At 42.8% G+C, this 13,607-nt stretch overlaps 1 protein-coding gene across 4 annotated transcripts in view; it reads left to right on the top strand.

Annotated features, from left to right (window-relative positions):
• Positions 1–13,364, top strand: part of DAPK2 (death associated protein kinase 2) — a 50,695-nt gene extending 37,331 nt beyond the window's left edge. Inside the window, exons 8-13 of one of the 4 annotated variants that reach the window (XM_051628255.1) lie at positions 1,762–1,914; positions 3,650–3,695; positions 4,596–4,903; positions 9,688–9,777; positions 9,954–10,034; positions 10,551–13,364. In XM_051628255.1, coding sequence (XP_051484215.1) covers positions 1,762–1,914; positions 3,650–3,695; positions 4,596–4,903; positions 9,688–9,777; positions 9,954–10,005 — 649 coding nt within the window. In that variant the 3' untranslated portion in view covers positions 10,006–10,034; positions 10,551–13,364. Of the gene's footprint in view, positions 1–1,761; positions 1,915–3,649; positions 3,696–4,461; positions 4,575–4,595; positions 6,030–9,687; positions 9,778–9,953; positions 10,035–10,550 lie in introns of those variants that run through there. The other 3 variants (XM_051628257.1, XM_051628256.1, XM_051628258.1) reach the window with 3 other exon arrangements.
• The last annotated feature ends 243 nt before the right edge of the window (positions 13,365–13,607 follow it).

Below are 13,607 nucleotides of genomic sequence, written 5' to 3' on the forward strand. Positions count from 1 at the left end.
ATTACTGAGGTCTACTCTTAGGTGTTTGCAGGCACTGAGGCAGGATATGACAAAAGCTGTTTGCATTAGGTGTTAATATTTGAGAATCCTTCCGTTTCACAGACCTCAAAACTGAGTCCCAAAGGAAAAAAAACCTCACCTGTTCAGAGGAGAACAGAGCACTATTGGCTTTGGCTTCCAGCAAAGGGCCAAATGGTGGAATTTCAGCTACTTCATGGCACAGTTTTCAGCAGGGGGAAATAAACCAGGGCTCTGGGGCAGGTTTCCAACCAAGCCTTGGTTTTGGAGCAATGCCCATGGTCTGTGGTGAGGTGCCTGCTTGTAGCCTTTTTTGTGGCTAACAGAAATGGAACAAAAGTTTAAGAGGGAATATGTAAAGCCTGTTAATAAGCAGCTTATGGGGTGAAATACACAGCATCTAAGGCAACTGGAGGATCTCACTCATGTTACCTTGCTATGTCAGCTACCTTGGTGTCATTGTGTGATTGTGGAAGGACAGGAAAGAAAGACTTTATGCACACAAAGGTGTATTTTGTGGATACAGTGACATGTGGTAGCTGGGGACTGGGCTGAATGGCCCTGGTGTCCCATCTAACTTTCTCCTTACCCCCAAATTCCCAGTCACTGTGGTTGTGGCAATACAGGCAGAGTAAAAGGTCTGCTTAGCAAGATCAGGTAAGCAAGTAGTTCAGTATACAAACCCTCAATTTAAATCCCAGGAGTTTGCTGCAGTCCTGTTTTGAGCCTGCTGCATCCTGAAACTGTGCTAGCAAAGCTAGACATAACAGATAAGCATAATAATAGCCTGGAAGATTTTTTAAAAGGAATGAGATTAGTTTCCTTGGTATGAATAACATTTCCTGTAAACCAAACTTTTGCAAGTCAGCATCCCTGTGGGCTGGGGGTGGGAGGAACGGGGGAGGAAGGCAAGGCAGGAGTCTGCAATGAATCCATTCTGACAGCTGGGTTTTATGGAGCAGAGGTAAATAGTCATCAAAGATGAAGGTCGCCAGTCACAGCTGAGATAGGCAAAGCAGATTAAAGGCTTTTTCTGTCTGAGTTTGATGAATGGCATTTTATTATGATGATATTGGAGCAGAGTGCCAACAGAATGGATTTTTGCATTGTTCAGAAACAATTGGATTCTGTTGCAACCAAAGCCCTTTTATTTTTGGATTCCTTTTAATGAGCAGTGCAGCCCTACCTCTCTGGTGGAGATGGTCCCTGGGCAAGGCCACGCTCCTGACTTTTGCACTATGATCACACATGGTATTTTGGTTCCAGCTGAGGAAGGACTCTTGGCTGAACCCACTGTGCAGGGCACTTGTCAGTAGCTTTCCAGGCAGAAAAGCAGTAGGGGCTGGGCTTTTCCTACCCAAAGAAATCCTATAGAAACACTACCTGCTTGCAGCTGATAGTAGCTTCTGCCTGGTAGTGTTTGTGGGTTCACAGAGACTCTCCTCAGTGGAACCATTTTCTAGATTGATCAGCAGTGATTTCAGTAAGATGTTCAGGAGAGGAGAATCTCTGCACGTCTGCCTGTGTGCACACATTAGTGCTGCACTAGAGGTTTCAAGATGAGCCTGACTCATACCACAGATGCAGTGAGCCAAAGATGGACCTGTTATTTCCCACACGGCATGGCTGCTACAACACAAGATCCACAAATGTCCTGAGAGTGTGTTAAACAGTCTCTGTAACTTCATTAGGGGACCTCTGCTGTTTATTTTTCCAATTGATTCCTCTCTCTGGCTTTTCCAGGCTTAGCGGAGCCTCGCCTTTCCTTGGAGAAACTAAACAAGAAACACTTGCCAACATCACAGCTGTGAATTATGAATTTGATGAAGAATTTTTCAGCAATACCAGTGACCTGGCAAAAGATTTTATTCGGAAACTCCTGGTGAAAGATACCAGGTAAGTGAAAATTCAGAAAGATCCATCTGTGTCTCTGAGATAACCCTGGTGAGGTGTAGCCTGCTGAGCAATCTGCCAAGCCTTCCCTGCAGTGTGTGTTGCTGTTCAGGAGCAAGACAGGAGGAGGATGCTGTGTCCTGGGTTAATCACTGCACCCAGAAACCCCAAGAAAAATGTGGGGACTTAGACCCAGTGTGGGACAGGGAGGAGAACATCCAAGAGCTCATGCATCAAGACAGGACAGAGAGGTTTTCACTCCCCAATTCTGGTCATGGGCAAAACAGACTCAGCTAGGAGAGGAAAAAAAAAAAAACCATTTAATTTACCAGAACAGGAGAAAAAGAAAACAAGACCCAATCTTAGATACCTTCCCCCCACCCTTCCCTTCTTCCCAGGCCCAAATGACTTCACTTCCTCTCCCCATCATCAGCATAGGAGGATGGGGAGCAGGGGCTTTCAGATCAGTTCCTCATAGGTTGGTTCTGCTCACAGCCTTCCCCTGCTCCACTGTGTGGTCCCTCCCGTGGGACAGGGCCCTTCATGAACCCCTCTGACATGAGTCCCTCCCACGAGGTTCTTTCAGGAACTGGTATTGCTCTCACCTCCCCCTCTCCTCTGCCCTGCAGAGGTTTCTGAAGTTTTCGTTTCTCCTTCTTGAATATGTTACTCGTAGGGGCTAATCAGCTCAGCCCTGGCTGGAGGCGGGGCTGGAAATGTAACATGATGCCAGTGCTGCAAGGGCAGAAAGATCTTGACATGTGCTCCTAGGGAAGTGGTTCCGTCTCTGTATCTGTTGCAGTCCCCTAGAATTTGTGTGAGAGTTTTGCAGATCCTCATTCCCAGTTTATAGGAGCCACAGACCTTTTTTTCAGTTTTTTCACACGTTTCATAAAGTGCATGCAGAAGTAGCATTTCCTTCCCTATAACCCTGTTTGTCCTGGAGGGAAGTCAGGCCATTGCAGTTTGTTCTAATGGCTTCATTAGGGGAGAAAGGAGGTATTAGAGGGGAAGAGGCAAGCTGTTTAGTGAAGATTTCTGCAGATCCTCAGGCCTTAGAATAGGCTGGAGTAGGTAGGGTTTGACAAGGGGTTTGCACAAGTCTGGCAACCTTCATTTAAGAAAGGGGAAGTCAGTGACACTGATACTTGTCCTGGGTGCAGGGGCAGTCCCTGTGCAATACTGTGTTTCTGCCTTTGGTTCTCCATGCTCTTAGTGAGCTGTTCACTGAACTGCCACACTGCAGAAGGAAGTTAGGATTGATCAGGTTTGAGGTATTGTTCTCAGAAATGTTGCTTTCAGGAAGTGGCAGCTCCTGCAGTGATGTAATGTCATGTTCCAAAGGGCAGTTCTGGTATAATTAATGTTGTTTATGTTGATTCAGAGAGTTGTATTAAAGGTATATAGAAATAATTCATTTTCTAAGCATGTAGAATAAACAAAACAAAGTAATACTTTATCACTTTTTGTGCAAGGGTACACAAAAATGCAGGTAGATTTTGATTAAGTAAGAATTAAAATTGTGTGGAGTGAGGACACCTCCTTACGGAAACTTAAACCAGTTACTAAACTACACACAAGCAATATGTATGCCTCATGGAGAAACATAACCTCGAAATTCAAGAGTTAGTCCTGCTATTATCTCAATAGATATGAAGCTTGGGAGAACTGTGGGTCAATGGACTTGTGTACCAGGTATTTCTCATTCAAGACTGGCTTTTTGTGTGTTGTTTTTCAGGAAGCGGCTGACAATCCAGGAAGCTCTGTCTCATCCCTGGATAACGGTAAGACTGAATAAACAGACAGATCTTGTTTTTTACCATGAGCAAAGCAGAGATGATGTTCTTACTGGTGTGTTAATGGCAAACTGCCCTCTAAGTACTTAGTGACCCTTGGTGTCTGAGATGTACTGGGAAGAAATTGGTTGGGTCTGACAAAATACTTGGATTTCTGCAAATTACTTCATTTTTGTAGCTTCCCAAAAGAGAGTGACAAAGTTCTGATGTTTGTTGCACAGTATCCTACCCTAGACTGGCCTTTGCATTTTTGCATCCTTCTCTGTTTGCATGGACATAAACTATGTGTTGAGTTTAGTGCTTTCTTGAACTGAGAGTTTACTACAGCCAATGTACAAAATATAATTTATCACAGATATAACCAGCTTGCCAAGTGTGTTGATTTGCTTACATTTGTCTGTCTGTCTCTGTTTTTTCATCATAAATACTGCTTGCTTTTGTGGATCAGTTTCTCACTGAATACGTTCAGCTAATCTCAGCACAAATAATGAGGATGTTTGGAATTCAGTTTTTGCTCTCCAGTGCACAAAACATTAACTGGAGTGCTTTCAGGATTGTTGGTTTTCCTCTTACCAATATTGATAGCTTTGAGACTTTTAACTGCCTAAAAATTAACAGGAAAATAAATTGCAGCTCTGTTACTCACACTTACCATGTCGGACTGAATGCACATCACTTGTCACATTGATTTTTGGGTTTGTCTGTTTGTTTTGTTGTGTTGTTTGTTTTTTTTCTTTTAATCAAATGCATGAAGGAAAATCTGTGGGAGCAGAGACTCACCCAGCATTGTGGAAGTTTGGTCTGCATCCTTTGTGTAGAGCTTTTGAGTTACTGCACTGTCTTGTAAACGTTCAGTAACACTGGTTCCTCTGTCTGATGACTCACCAGCTGAAAGAAGAAACCAAAGTCCAAGAAAACAAGAAAACTGAGAACACGCAGCTGAAGACAAAACGCCTGAGGGAGTACACCATCAAGTGCCATTCCAGCATGCCTCCCAATAATACCTACATCAACTTTGAACGCTTTGCCCGGGTAGTGGAAGGCCTTTCACTTACGGAACAGGGTTTCAGCACCTTGGCTGCATCCCACGACTCCTTGCAGGAAGACATTGATGCTCTGGTTTCCATTTACAATGAGAAAGAAGCCTGGTATAAAGAAGAGAGTGAAAGCGTGAGGCACAAGCTGTCTCAGCTGAGGTACGAGTACCGTAAGACTGAGTCCCTGAAGAGACATCTGAGGGATGACATCAAGACTGTAGGTGCCAGTCTTACCGGCATAACTGGGAAATACGCTGATCTGCAGACTCAGTATGACTCTCTCAGTCAAGAACTTTCTGAGGAACTTAAGTGGATACAGGATTTAATGAGTAGTTTTAAACTGGAAAATGAAGCCTGTGTGAACGGGAGCTTTGACTCTGTTTTCAACAAAGACATTAACGAATCAGTAGTGGAGCTGTTAAATAGATCTCGCTGTGAAGAATTCCTTGCAGGGCTGAATCTCGATGCAGCAGAATCAAATCAGTAGTATTGTAAAACAGGTTCAGTTCAGGGCTTGTTGCCTGTTTCAGTGTGCAGCAGTTTAAAAAGTTTTCAGTGCATAGATTCTGCACAAAAACATCGCCTAGAATCAAAATTCCAATGTAATGCACAAGATGCTCACCGAAACCATGAAGTCCCAGTGGTTTGTAGTGTTGAAGTTTTTTTACCTTGTTTGGTGTCTGAACTTACAGGAATGAGATTATAAGAGTTATGGACAGATCTAACCCTACAGCCTTTTGCATTGCCTGTATCATACTTCCTCTTGTGTTACAGTTCCTGAAGATGAATAAGTAATTAACTTGGATAAAGGAGTAGGTCAGCCTGTACTTAGTAGAAGCTGAGGGCCTGGAAATGAATAAAAATCTTGTGATAGCATCTTTGGTTGGATGGAGGGAACAGTCATGCAGACTTGCTGCAGGCAGTTCTATAGACCCTGTGAGAGAAATACTTGCAAAGGTTAAATCTGTCCTGTAAAAAAGGTAAATGGTGTAGTAATTTAACATTTAGCTACTGCTTTGGAAATTCCCTGTGAAATGGCTACTGATCAAGAAAAGATTGGGGTTTTTTAGGCCAGTTATGCAGGGTGAAATCTTTCACCATCAAAGGTGTTAGCTGTTGGTTGATCCTTTAGTTTAAAATTCAGCTAAGTTTTCTGTCCTGTACCAAAGGAATTCTATTCAAAAGGCACAACTGGGAGCTTGTAAAGAACTGACCAAATAACTGTGTATGTAATTTTAAAGTGCAAATATTAATTTGTGAGTGGTGAGTGATAAATGATAACTTAGACCTGTTTTGTTTTCTGCAGTAAAGACAATGACAAAGCTACAACTAATTTAATCTATGGTGTGGGATTAGAGACTAGTGTTTTTGCTTTGAAGATTTTAATTTTTATTTAGTTTTAGAAAGTGAAAAAAAAAAAAATGCTGGCCCAAATTGGAATCAGGCCCCTGCTGTGTTTTTGATTATACTGTATTAATATGCACAGATGTACCCATCTCATTTCTGGCTACAATAAATAGTTTTTTTTATGCAGGAGGCAGTTGTTCCCTGATGGTGTAGTTAGTGTCTGAAAAAGAGATGTCAAGCTTCTGTGTACTGAAAAGAGTTGCCAGCCCAGATCCTGCAGCTGGTTTATAGCCCTTTGCTCAGCTGTTTGAATCTGCTGCAAGGGGACTGGGACTACTAGTGGTAGTGAGGTGGTAGCCAGGTAGCCAGGCATCCCTGCATCACTGCTCCAGTCCATCTAGAGTGGATCTTACATATTAGTGAGTCTTTCACTGCCCAGCCTCCAGCCTCCTTTTCCAGAGAAGTGCATACTAAAAGTGCAACTAAATCAAACTGTTGTTGTTCATAACTTTGAGATAAAAAGATGAAAGCACACTCTTGTCCATGTTTGTGTGGAGTACAGTGGAGCCATCACTGCCATGTCCTCATCAAGACAGGCAGAGGTGGTGAAAATTCAGTTACTCAATAAGGGTATTGTTACTCCTGTCATGGTAGTTGGTGGGAGAAGGAAAGTGGATGTGCACTCTGTGGCATCTTTCTTCACATGAGATGAAAATTTTCAAAGTAGTGTAGCCAGGAGAGGTCCCTAGCAAGCTGGTGCTGATGGTTGGGGAGAATGGGGCTCTACTGTGCAAACAGTAATGAGAATTTTACTTACGTCTGTTTTTTATTCTCTCAAATGCTTCAGTCATAATTTCTGCAGGTTCCTTTGAGCTGGAAGACCCACGAAATACTGTCCAGGGGAACTGGAACACAGGATTTTTTTTTTATTGAGGGAGTTTTAATTCTTAGGAAGAAACTTGAGTAAGAGTTAGTATCTGCAGAAAAGACTCTTGGGAGTCTTCCTTCCCTCAGCAGTGATTTGAAAGATGTTTTCCAACTAAAAACAATTCCATGATTCCATGATCTCATTCTCTATTAATGTAGATTTTTCTTCAGGAGTGAATACACTGGCATGATGAGAAGGGACACTATAAATGAGGCCATTCTGTTCCTGAGTGTGTTTGGGTGAGGTTTATATTGTTGTGATTCAGTTCTTGAGGCTGGTGCTCTCTGAGCTGAAGAAGGTCACTGACATACTGCTTTTGAGAGGTAGTGTGATGAATAAGAAAATGACAAGGACACTGGTTTGCAGGCTACTTAGAAATTAAAGGCAGTTATTAACAGTCCAGACTACTGTGAAGTGAGCTATTTTGAGTCAGTGATGGTTCTTCTGCTGAAAGGGCAATCAGAAATTTTTCATGATGATTGTACTGCTGACATTTAGCCAGTGACATTTTTCCACTTTGAATTGATTTCCACTCAGTGTTTTGTTGCACCATGATAGTCATTTACAGCTTGAGGAAATGATATTTAATGCCTAAATGTCCCAGTTCTTTTGTATGCAGATGGTGTGTACATCTAAAAGAAAAAAAGGCCTAGCTGATAGTGTGGTTTCTTGAATTACTGTGGAGAGAGCTGCACAAATGCTATTTCTGTAGCATTTGATGAGAAAAGTGCATTTGTTGTCTCATAAACCTTATACATTATTTGCTGAAAGAAAGATTTAAGTCCTCAGTGATGTGTTTTCCTTTCTCCTTTTCTACTCTTGCTTTTTCAGGTGCCTGGCTTGGTTGCATTCCAGTATAAATATTTCTGGGTTATCCACCTTCTACCTATGCAGATCAGAACTGTTGGAATGGTTGTCATTCTGTAAACTCCTGAATCTTTATAGGATTCATTCCTGGCCTTTCTCTTTTCACTTTTACCAGATCTGGTTTGGATTTTTTTTTTCCCCTCAATCTGTTACATATAGCTATCTGGACTGTTCTAATTCTGATGATGTTTTGGAGTTCAAAGGTGCTTGCTTCACTGTCAGAAGGACTGTGTCAGTTTTTGCAGAACATCTGTTCCTTTGCACCAGATCAGCATCCAGAAATTTTAGGCACATGTCTAAATTCTGATTATTTTCTTCCTATTTCTCCATGCTCGGGTATTGCAATTCTTTTGTCATGTGTGTATTCCCAAGGTGTCATAGTCTTGTGCTGTCATATGCTGGGTATGGTTAAAGGACAAAGCCTGAGGTTTTTCAGATGTGCTTTAGCATGTATCCTTGTCATTAATACTAAAAAGGAGGATCTTCTCAATCTGTTTAAGTATGTGGTGGAATGGAGCAAAGAATACAGAGCCAGGCTCTCCTCAGTGGTATCCAGGGACAGGACAAAATGCAATGGGCACAATTTGAAATACAGGAATTCCATTTGAACATTAAAAAAATGTAAATAAACTTGTTTATTAAAGAAGCAGTCATACACTGGAACATGTTGCCCATGGGGGTTGTGGAGTCTCCATCCTTTGGAAAGGGCTCCTCTCTGGTACCAGTTTAATGTTTGGGTTGTAGGGCTCTTTGAAGTTATTCCATATTTCACATTCACATGAATTCACATGTTCTCCATGTTCAGATCTGAACTGACTGCTTCAAACTTTTCTGTGTACCTTTGAAGTCTCTGTGGCAGAGCACAACATTTTTTTTCTTCTATGATGTTTAAATCAGCCTGGTAAAAGAAAAAGATGTAAAAGTGTAATTCAGAAAAGGTGTGCTAGAATAAAATTAAGAGCTGCATGCTGGGAGTTGGAAAAGAGCTCTAATGTATCTTGGTTTTTAAAATCCCCCTGTAAAGGGCAAACTGAAAACTCTATCTGAAAATTGAGAAGGTAGCACAGGACCTAACAGTGTGATAATGCAGGTTCCATCCTGATTTCCAACAAAGATGTGCCAAGCAGCAGCATGCTGTGGTGCTGTTAATGTACTGACAACAGCTCCACCTCCTTGCTGTCAGGCCTCTGTGGAACCTTCTAGCTCCTCTCCCAGTGCCTTTCAGAAAGAGGGACACAAAGAAAGAAAGGCCAGTTGGTATGAGCTCAGTCCAGAGAAAATGGAGATGGTGGAGAAGTGCAGTGAGAAGCCCCTTGGCAACTTTACGAAGTGAAAGCATTGCCTTAGCACCTCTTAGTTACCTCTCTTTTATTTGGCTTTCCCTCACCCTGTTCTTTGGCTAGAAGACCAGTTCCCAGACTGTTTGTTTGGATTTTATGTGGATCGTTATGAAGCCAGAGGCAGAGTGGAGGCTAAAGTCCATGCCATGTGATACACCTTCTGTGCCACGTTGAGAGGCTGGAAAAGGGGAACAGTGGAACTTCTCAGAACAATGTTCTGCACAGGGCCAAGTGTGACTACTGACTGTACACTAGTTTTAGGATTTTGTTTGAAATCAAGGGGGTCCTTTGCAGGCACAGGGTGGACTACATTTAATTACTTTTCTTCTGCTCTAACCTATATGAATCCGTAGCTTTTCCAGCCAACATTCTTTCCAGCCAGCTCCAGAGCACATGAAGAATCTTATTTATTTTATGCATGACAGTGAGCCAAGCAATAAAATTGCTCTCTTATCTTCTAGCCAGTGGACAAGCAACAAGCTTTGGTTCGGCAAGCATCTGTTGTTAACATGGAAAGCTTCAAAAGGCAGTATGCTAGAAGGCGATGGAAGGTATGACACCAAGCCTTTCATTCCTTTCCTCTCATGTTCCCCAGGTCTGATGGGATCAGAGGGCAAGATAGAGCTCGAATGTAAAATGGTGATACCCAGTAGATAAATGAAATGGGTTTGGGTATGTCTGCACTGCATGTGTGTGGTCAAATTCTTGTTCTTCCCTCTCTCCATAGCTTTCTTACCATATTGTCTCGCTGTGCAATCACTTCTCTCGTTCACTGGTGAAAAAGGTCCTGATGCAGGATGAAAGTTTGGTATGTACAGTTCTCTTGTGGGAAGAAGGGAAGTTTTGCTGTGCAGTGGTTTTTACTGTCCTTATTATGGTTGCACAGCCTGACAGGATGGCAGTGGTTTTGAGTGGGAAACCCCACGGACCATGGCATCCTTCATGTGTTTTTGATGCTGCTGTCAGTTGGGCTGTTGTGACAGAAGTGTTGAGCAGGGTGTTGACTCTATAAACCCTGTAGGTGCTAGCACATTTATTCTGTAAAGGAGCAGCCTGGGGGCTGCAGGTTATGTTTGGATACCATGGCAGTGGCTGTGCTGTCTGACTGAGGAGCGGGCAGTTGTGGAGAGCTTGCTCTTGTGCCCAGCTGTGGGACAGAGGGTGGGGGCCCCTACAGTGCAGGTGGACTTCTGGAATGAAACTGTGACCTTTCTTTTAGCTCTGCTTTTCTCAATAGATGATAGACTAATAATATTGGAGCCTCACGTTTAGGAGCATGGTAACTCATTTATCTGACGGCAACATTGTGGGCTTTCTGTTTCAGAGAAACTGTGAAAGTGACAGTGAGGATCTTTCCCAAAGAAAAGCCACCCATCAGAGGAGAAGCAGCATATCATAATGCAATGAGAATTCCACGGGCAGGAGACAAGGGAAACTCATCCTTGCTGAAAAAAGCAGCTCTGACAACAGATCTTGACTTCTTGTCTGAATCCTTGGTATGATGCTTCTCAAACTACACCAACAGCTGGATGATGTTATTAAATGCCTACTGAGCATTTTAGAACTGTGGGGATCTGGATTCCCAGGGAAGTGCTGCAGCACAAGCACCTTTTGGAGTGCTTTTTTATGCTGAGCATTTCAGTGATACTTCAATCTGTGATATCAGGACGTAGAGGTTCTGCTGATGTCCTTTTGCTGCAGAGTTATTCACATTCTGCACCACAATTAAGACTGTGTATGTTATTTCATTCAGGGAAATTGTTATTGAGTCTCAAGGAAAATTTTTAATACCTTTTTTTATATTTGTTAATAGTATAAATATTTGATGGCAAATATCTGACAGGCTTTGTTAGCTGTCTGCAGCACTGTTATTGCTGTCATTGAAGAGAAAAAATCAGTGCCATTGGTATCATAACCTTGATTTCATGAACCTAGCAGTAACAGTTCTGTACTGCAATAAGAACTGTGCTCTGGCCATCATCCTTGGCTGCAGACTAACCCAACTGCCATTGTCAGTGTGAGTGTAACTGATCCGGGCCTGAGAGGATGAGAGGCCAAGACAATTTATGGATGAAAAAGAGAAAAAATTCTGAAGTGACTTCCATGCACCCAAATAGAGTGTTTTTACAGAATGATGGCAGGATGCTTCACCAGAACAGGGCACTTAAAAACTTGAGGTATATGAAGAAATGGTCTTTATTAGATGTTGTTACTATTTTAATTTATTGTCAGCAAATTGGAGATTCATTAACACCTATTTGTATAGGTGCTGTTTACATGCAACCCTGACTGCAAATATCTGTGTTTTATTCAGTGGGTTGTACCCAAATTGAGGAGTTAAGCACTTTGATACTGACGTAACTTCTTTTTGTGCTAGGAAGTTGCATCATTTTAACTATCTTAGTTTATAAACCAATATTGTTCAATTGGTACCAAAAACATGCATAGACTAGGTTATTTTTTTCATTGAATGTATTAGTTGTTAGAAGTTCATATTTTGCCATTTCATAAATTAAAACTCTGAAAGCAAGCCTACTAGAAACAACTACAGATTGACAGGGAAAGTGGGTTTGTTTGACTTTATTGTTGTCACATCTGGGCTGAGGTTTTAGAGCTGAAGGTGTGAACTAATGTTGAAAACTGGTATCAGGTTAATTTTGCCTTGATTCCAGTTTCAGAGAAAGAAATAAATATCTGCTCTTTTTATTTGTAGCTTTGTACCCTTGTTTAGGAAGAGACTAAAATGCAGTTGATGAGAGTATTTCTGTGAGAGGAAGGAAATGTATAAGAAACGTTGGGGGAGAGAGGCAGAAAGTAGGATTTGAGAGAAGAAGCATAAAATGAAGGAGATGGTTGAGGGGGAAAAAAGCAGTGGAGAGGAGTGTGAGAGGGACATGTGGGGAGCAGAGGTGAACCTGGGCTGGGAGTGGGGAAGAAAGGGAAAGAGAACGTAGGTAGCAGGAATTGTGGAAGCAGGAGAATGGATATTTTGGCAAATATGGCACTGCATATTGATACTATTTATTCAATTTTCTTTTATTTCATGTCCTGTGATGTGTCTGGTGAAGAGATAATGAGCAGGGGGTGGGCTTCTCTTCACATTTAATTAAAAGGTGAATTTCTGAGCTTTCTGTGTAATTTTTGAGGCAGAATCCTCAAAAAGTACTGTAGCAATGAATATATAATGAGAGAGAGCAGTAAGGGGAAAAACGATTGTTTTGGTGCCTGGAGAGAATCTTTCATAAGTAGAACGTTAAAAATTAATATTTGGATAAAAAGCTGCCCAGCTTCTTGCTTTCCCTGTCCCATCAGTTCATTCCCTGGGCTATGAAAAACCAAATCAATTCCAAGCCAGTGGTATTTTTCCAAATGTTCAGAGTTCATAAAACACCTTCAGTTTCCAGATCAAGAGGCATCAGGATTTGTATGTAAATGGCACTTCTGACTGTTAAGCCCTGGTTAAAATAGCTTTGAGGTTGTTGCATCAGACCTGGTGGACAAGGTCATTCTTATGTGAAATCCTAGCAACGATGGAGCAAGATGGGCTGCAGCAGAAAGGCAGGGAGAGGAGGGCAAGGCAGCGGGGCAGGCGTGAGCTCCGGCTGGTTCATTCTAGGCGAGAGAAGGATGAGAGGTGGTGTTAGAGACAGCTCCTGGCGTCGGGGCCTCAGTCTTCGTGCCCAGGGCAGCTAAGGGCAGCAGTCCTGGGAGGGACCCACCCTGCGGTGGGTTTTGAGGAGTGACCCAGAGGTTCTTTTTATTAAGGGGGGGCGAGGGAAAGGCATGGAAAGGACGGGGTAGCGAGAAGGGAGATGTAGTACATGTCAATAAAGCCATTCATGTTACAGAATTTACCTTGGCGAGGGAGAAAAATCTATTTTCTATTTATTATTTTTGAGCTGTAAGGAGCCTGGAGATAAGGGATCGTCTGAAAAAAATAAAAAGGCAAGTATTTTTATTAAAATAAGATTTTTATGCTACTTTAGTCATGCTTTTCATTTACGTGCCTGTCTTTTTATGAAGAGAAACACTGATTATTATTTTATATTTTTTTTATGTGGCTGGAAACAGCACAGACTGTCGAGACCAGCCCATACACGCGTTAATCGGGTTTGCTAATAAAACCTGGGAGAAGCAGGACGAGTGTCGTGTCTGTGTCCGGAGGGGCGGTGTGTGCCACCTAAGATGGCGGCCAAGGTGGCGGCCAAGATGGCGCCCGGGCGCGGCGCTGCCCGCTCGGCAGGGGGCGCTGCGGCACGCGACCGGCGCGCGCTGCCCCCCCCCCCGCGCCCTGAGGCGAAGCCGCGCGGAGCGGCGGGTACGCGGGGTTCCCGGCCCGGCGGCGGGAGGACGCGGCCCTGCCCTGCCCTGCCCTGCCCTG

Source organism: Apus apus, chromosome 10 (assembly GCF_020740795.1).
Source record: "Apus apus isolate bApuApu2 chromosome 10, bApuApu2.pri.cur, whole genome shotgun sequence".
NCBI classification, from domain to species: Eukaryota; Metazoa; Chordata; class Aves; order Apodiformes; family Apodidae; genus Apus; species Apus apus.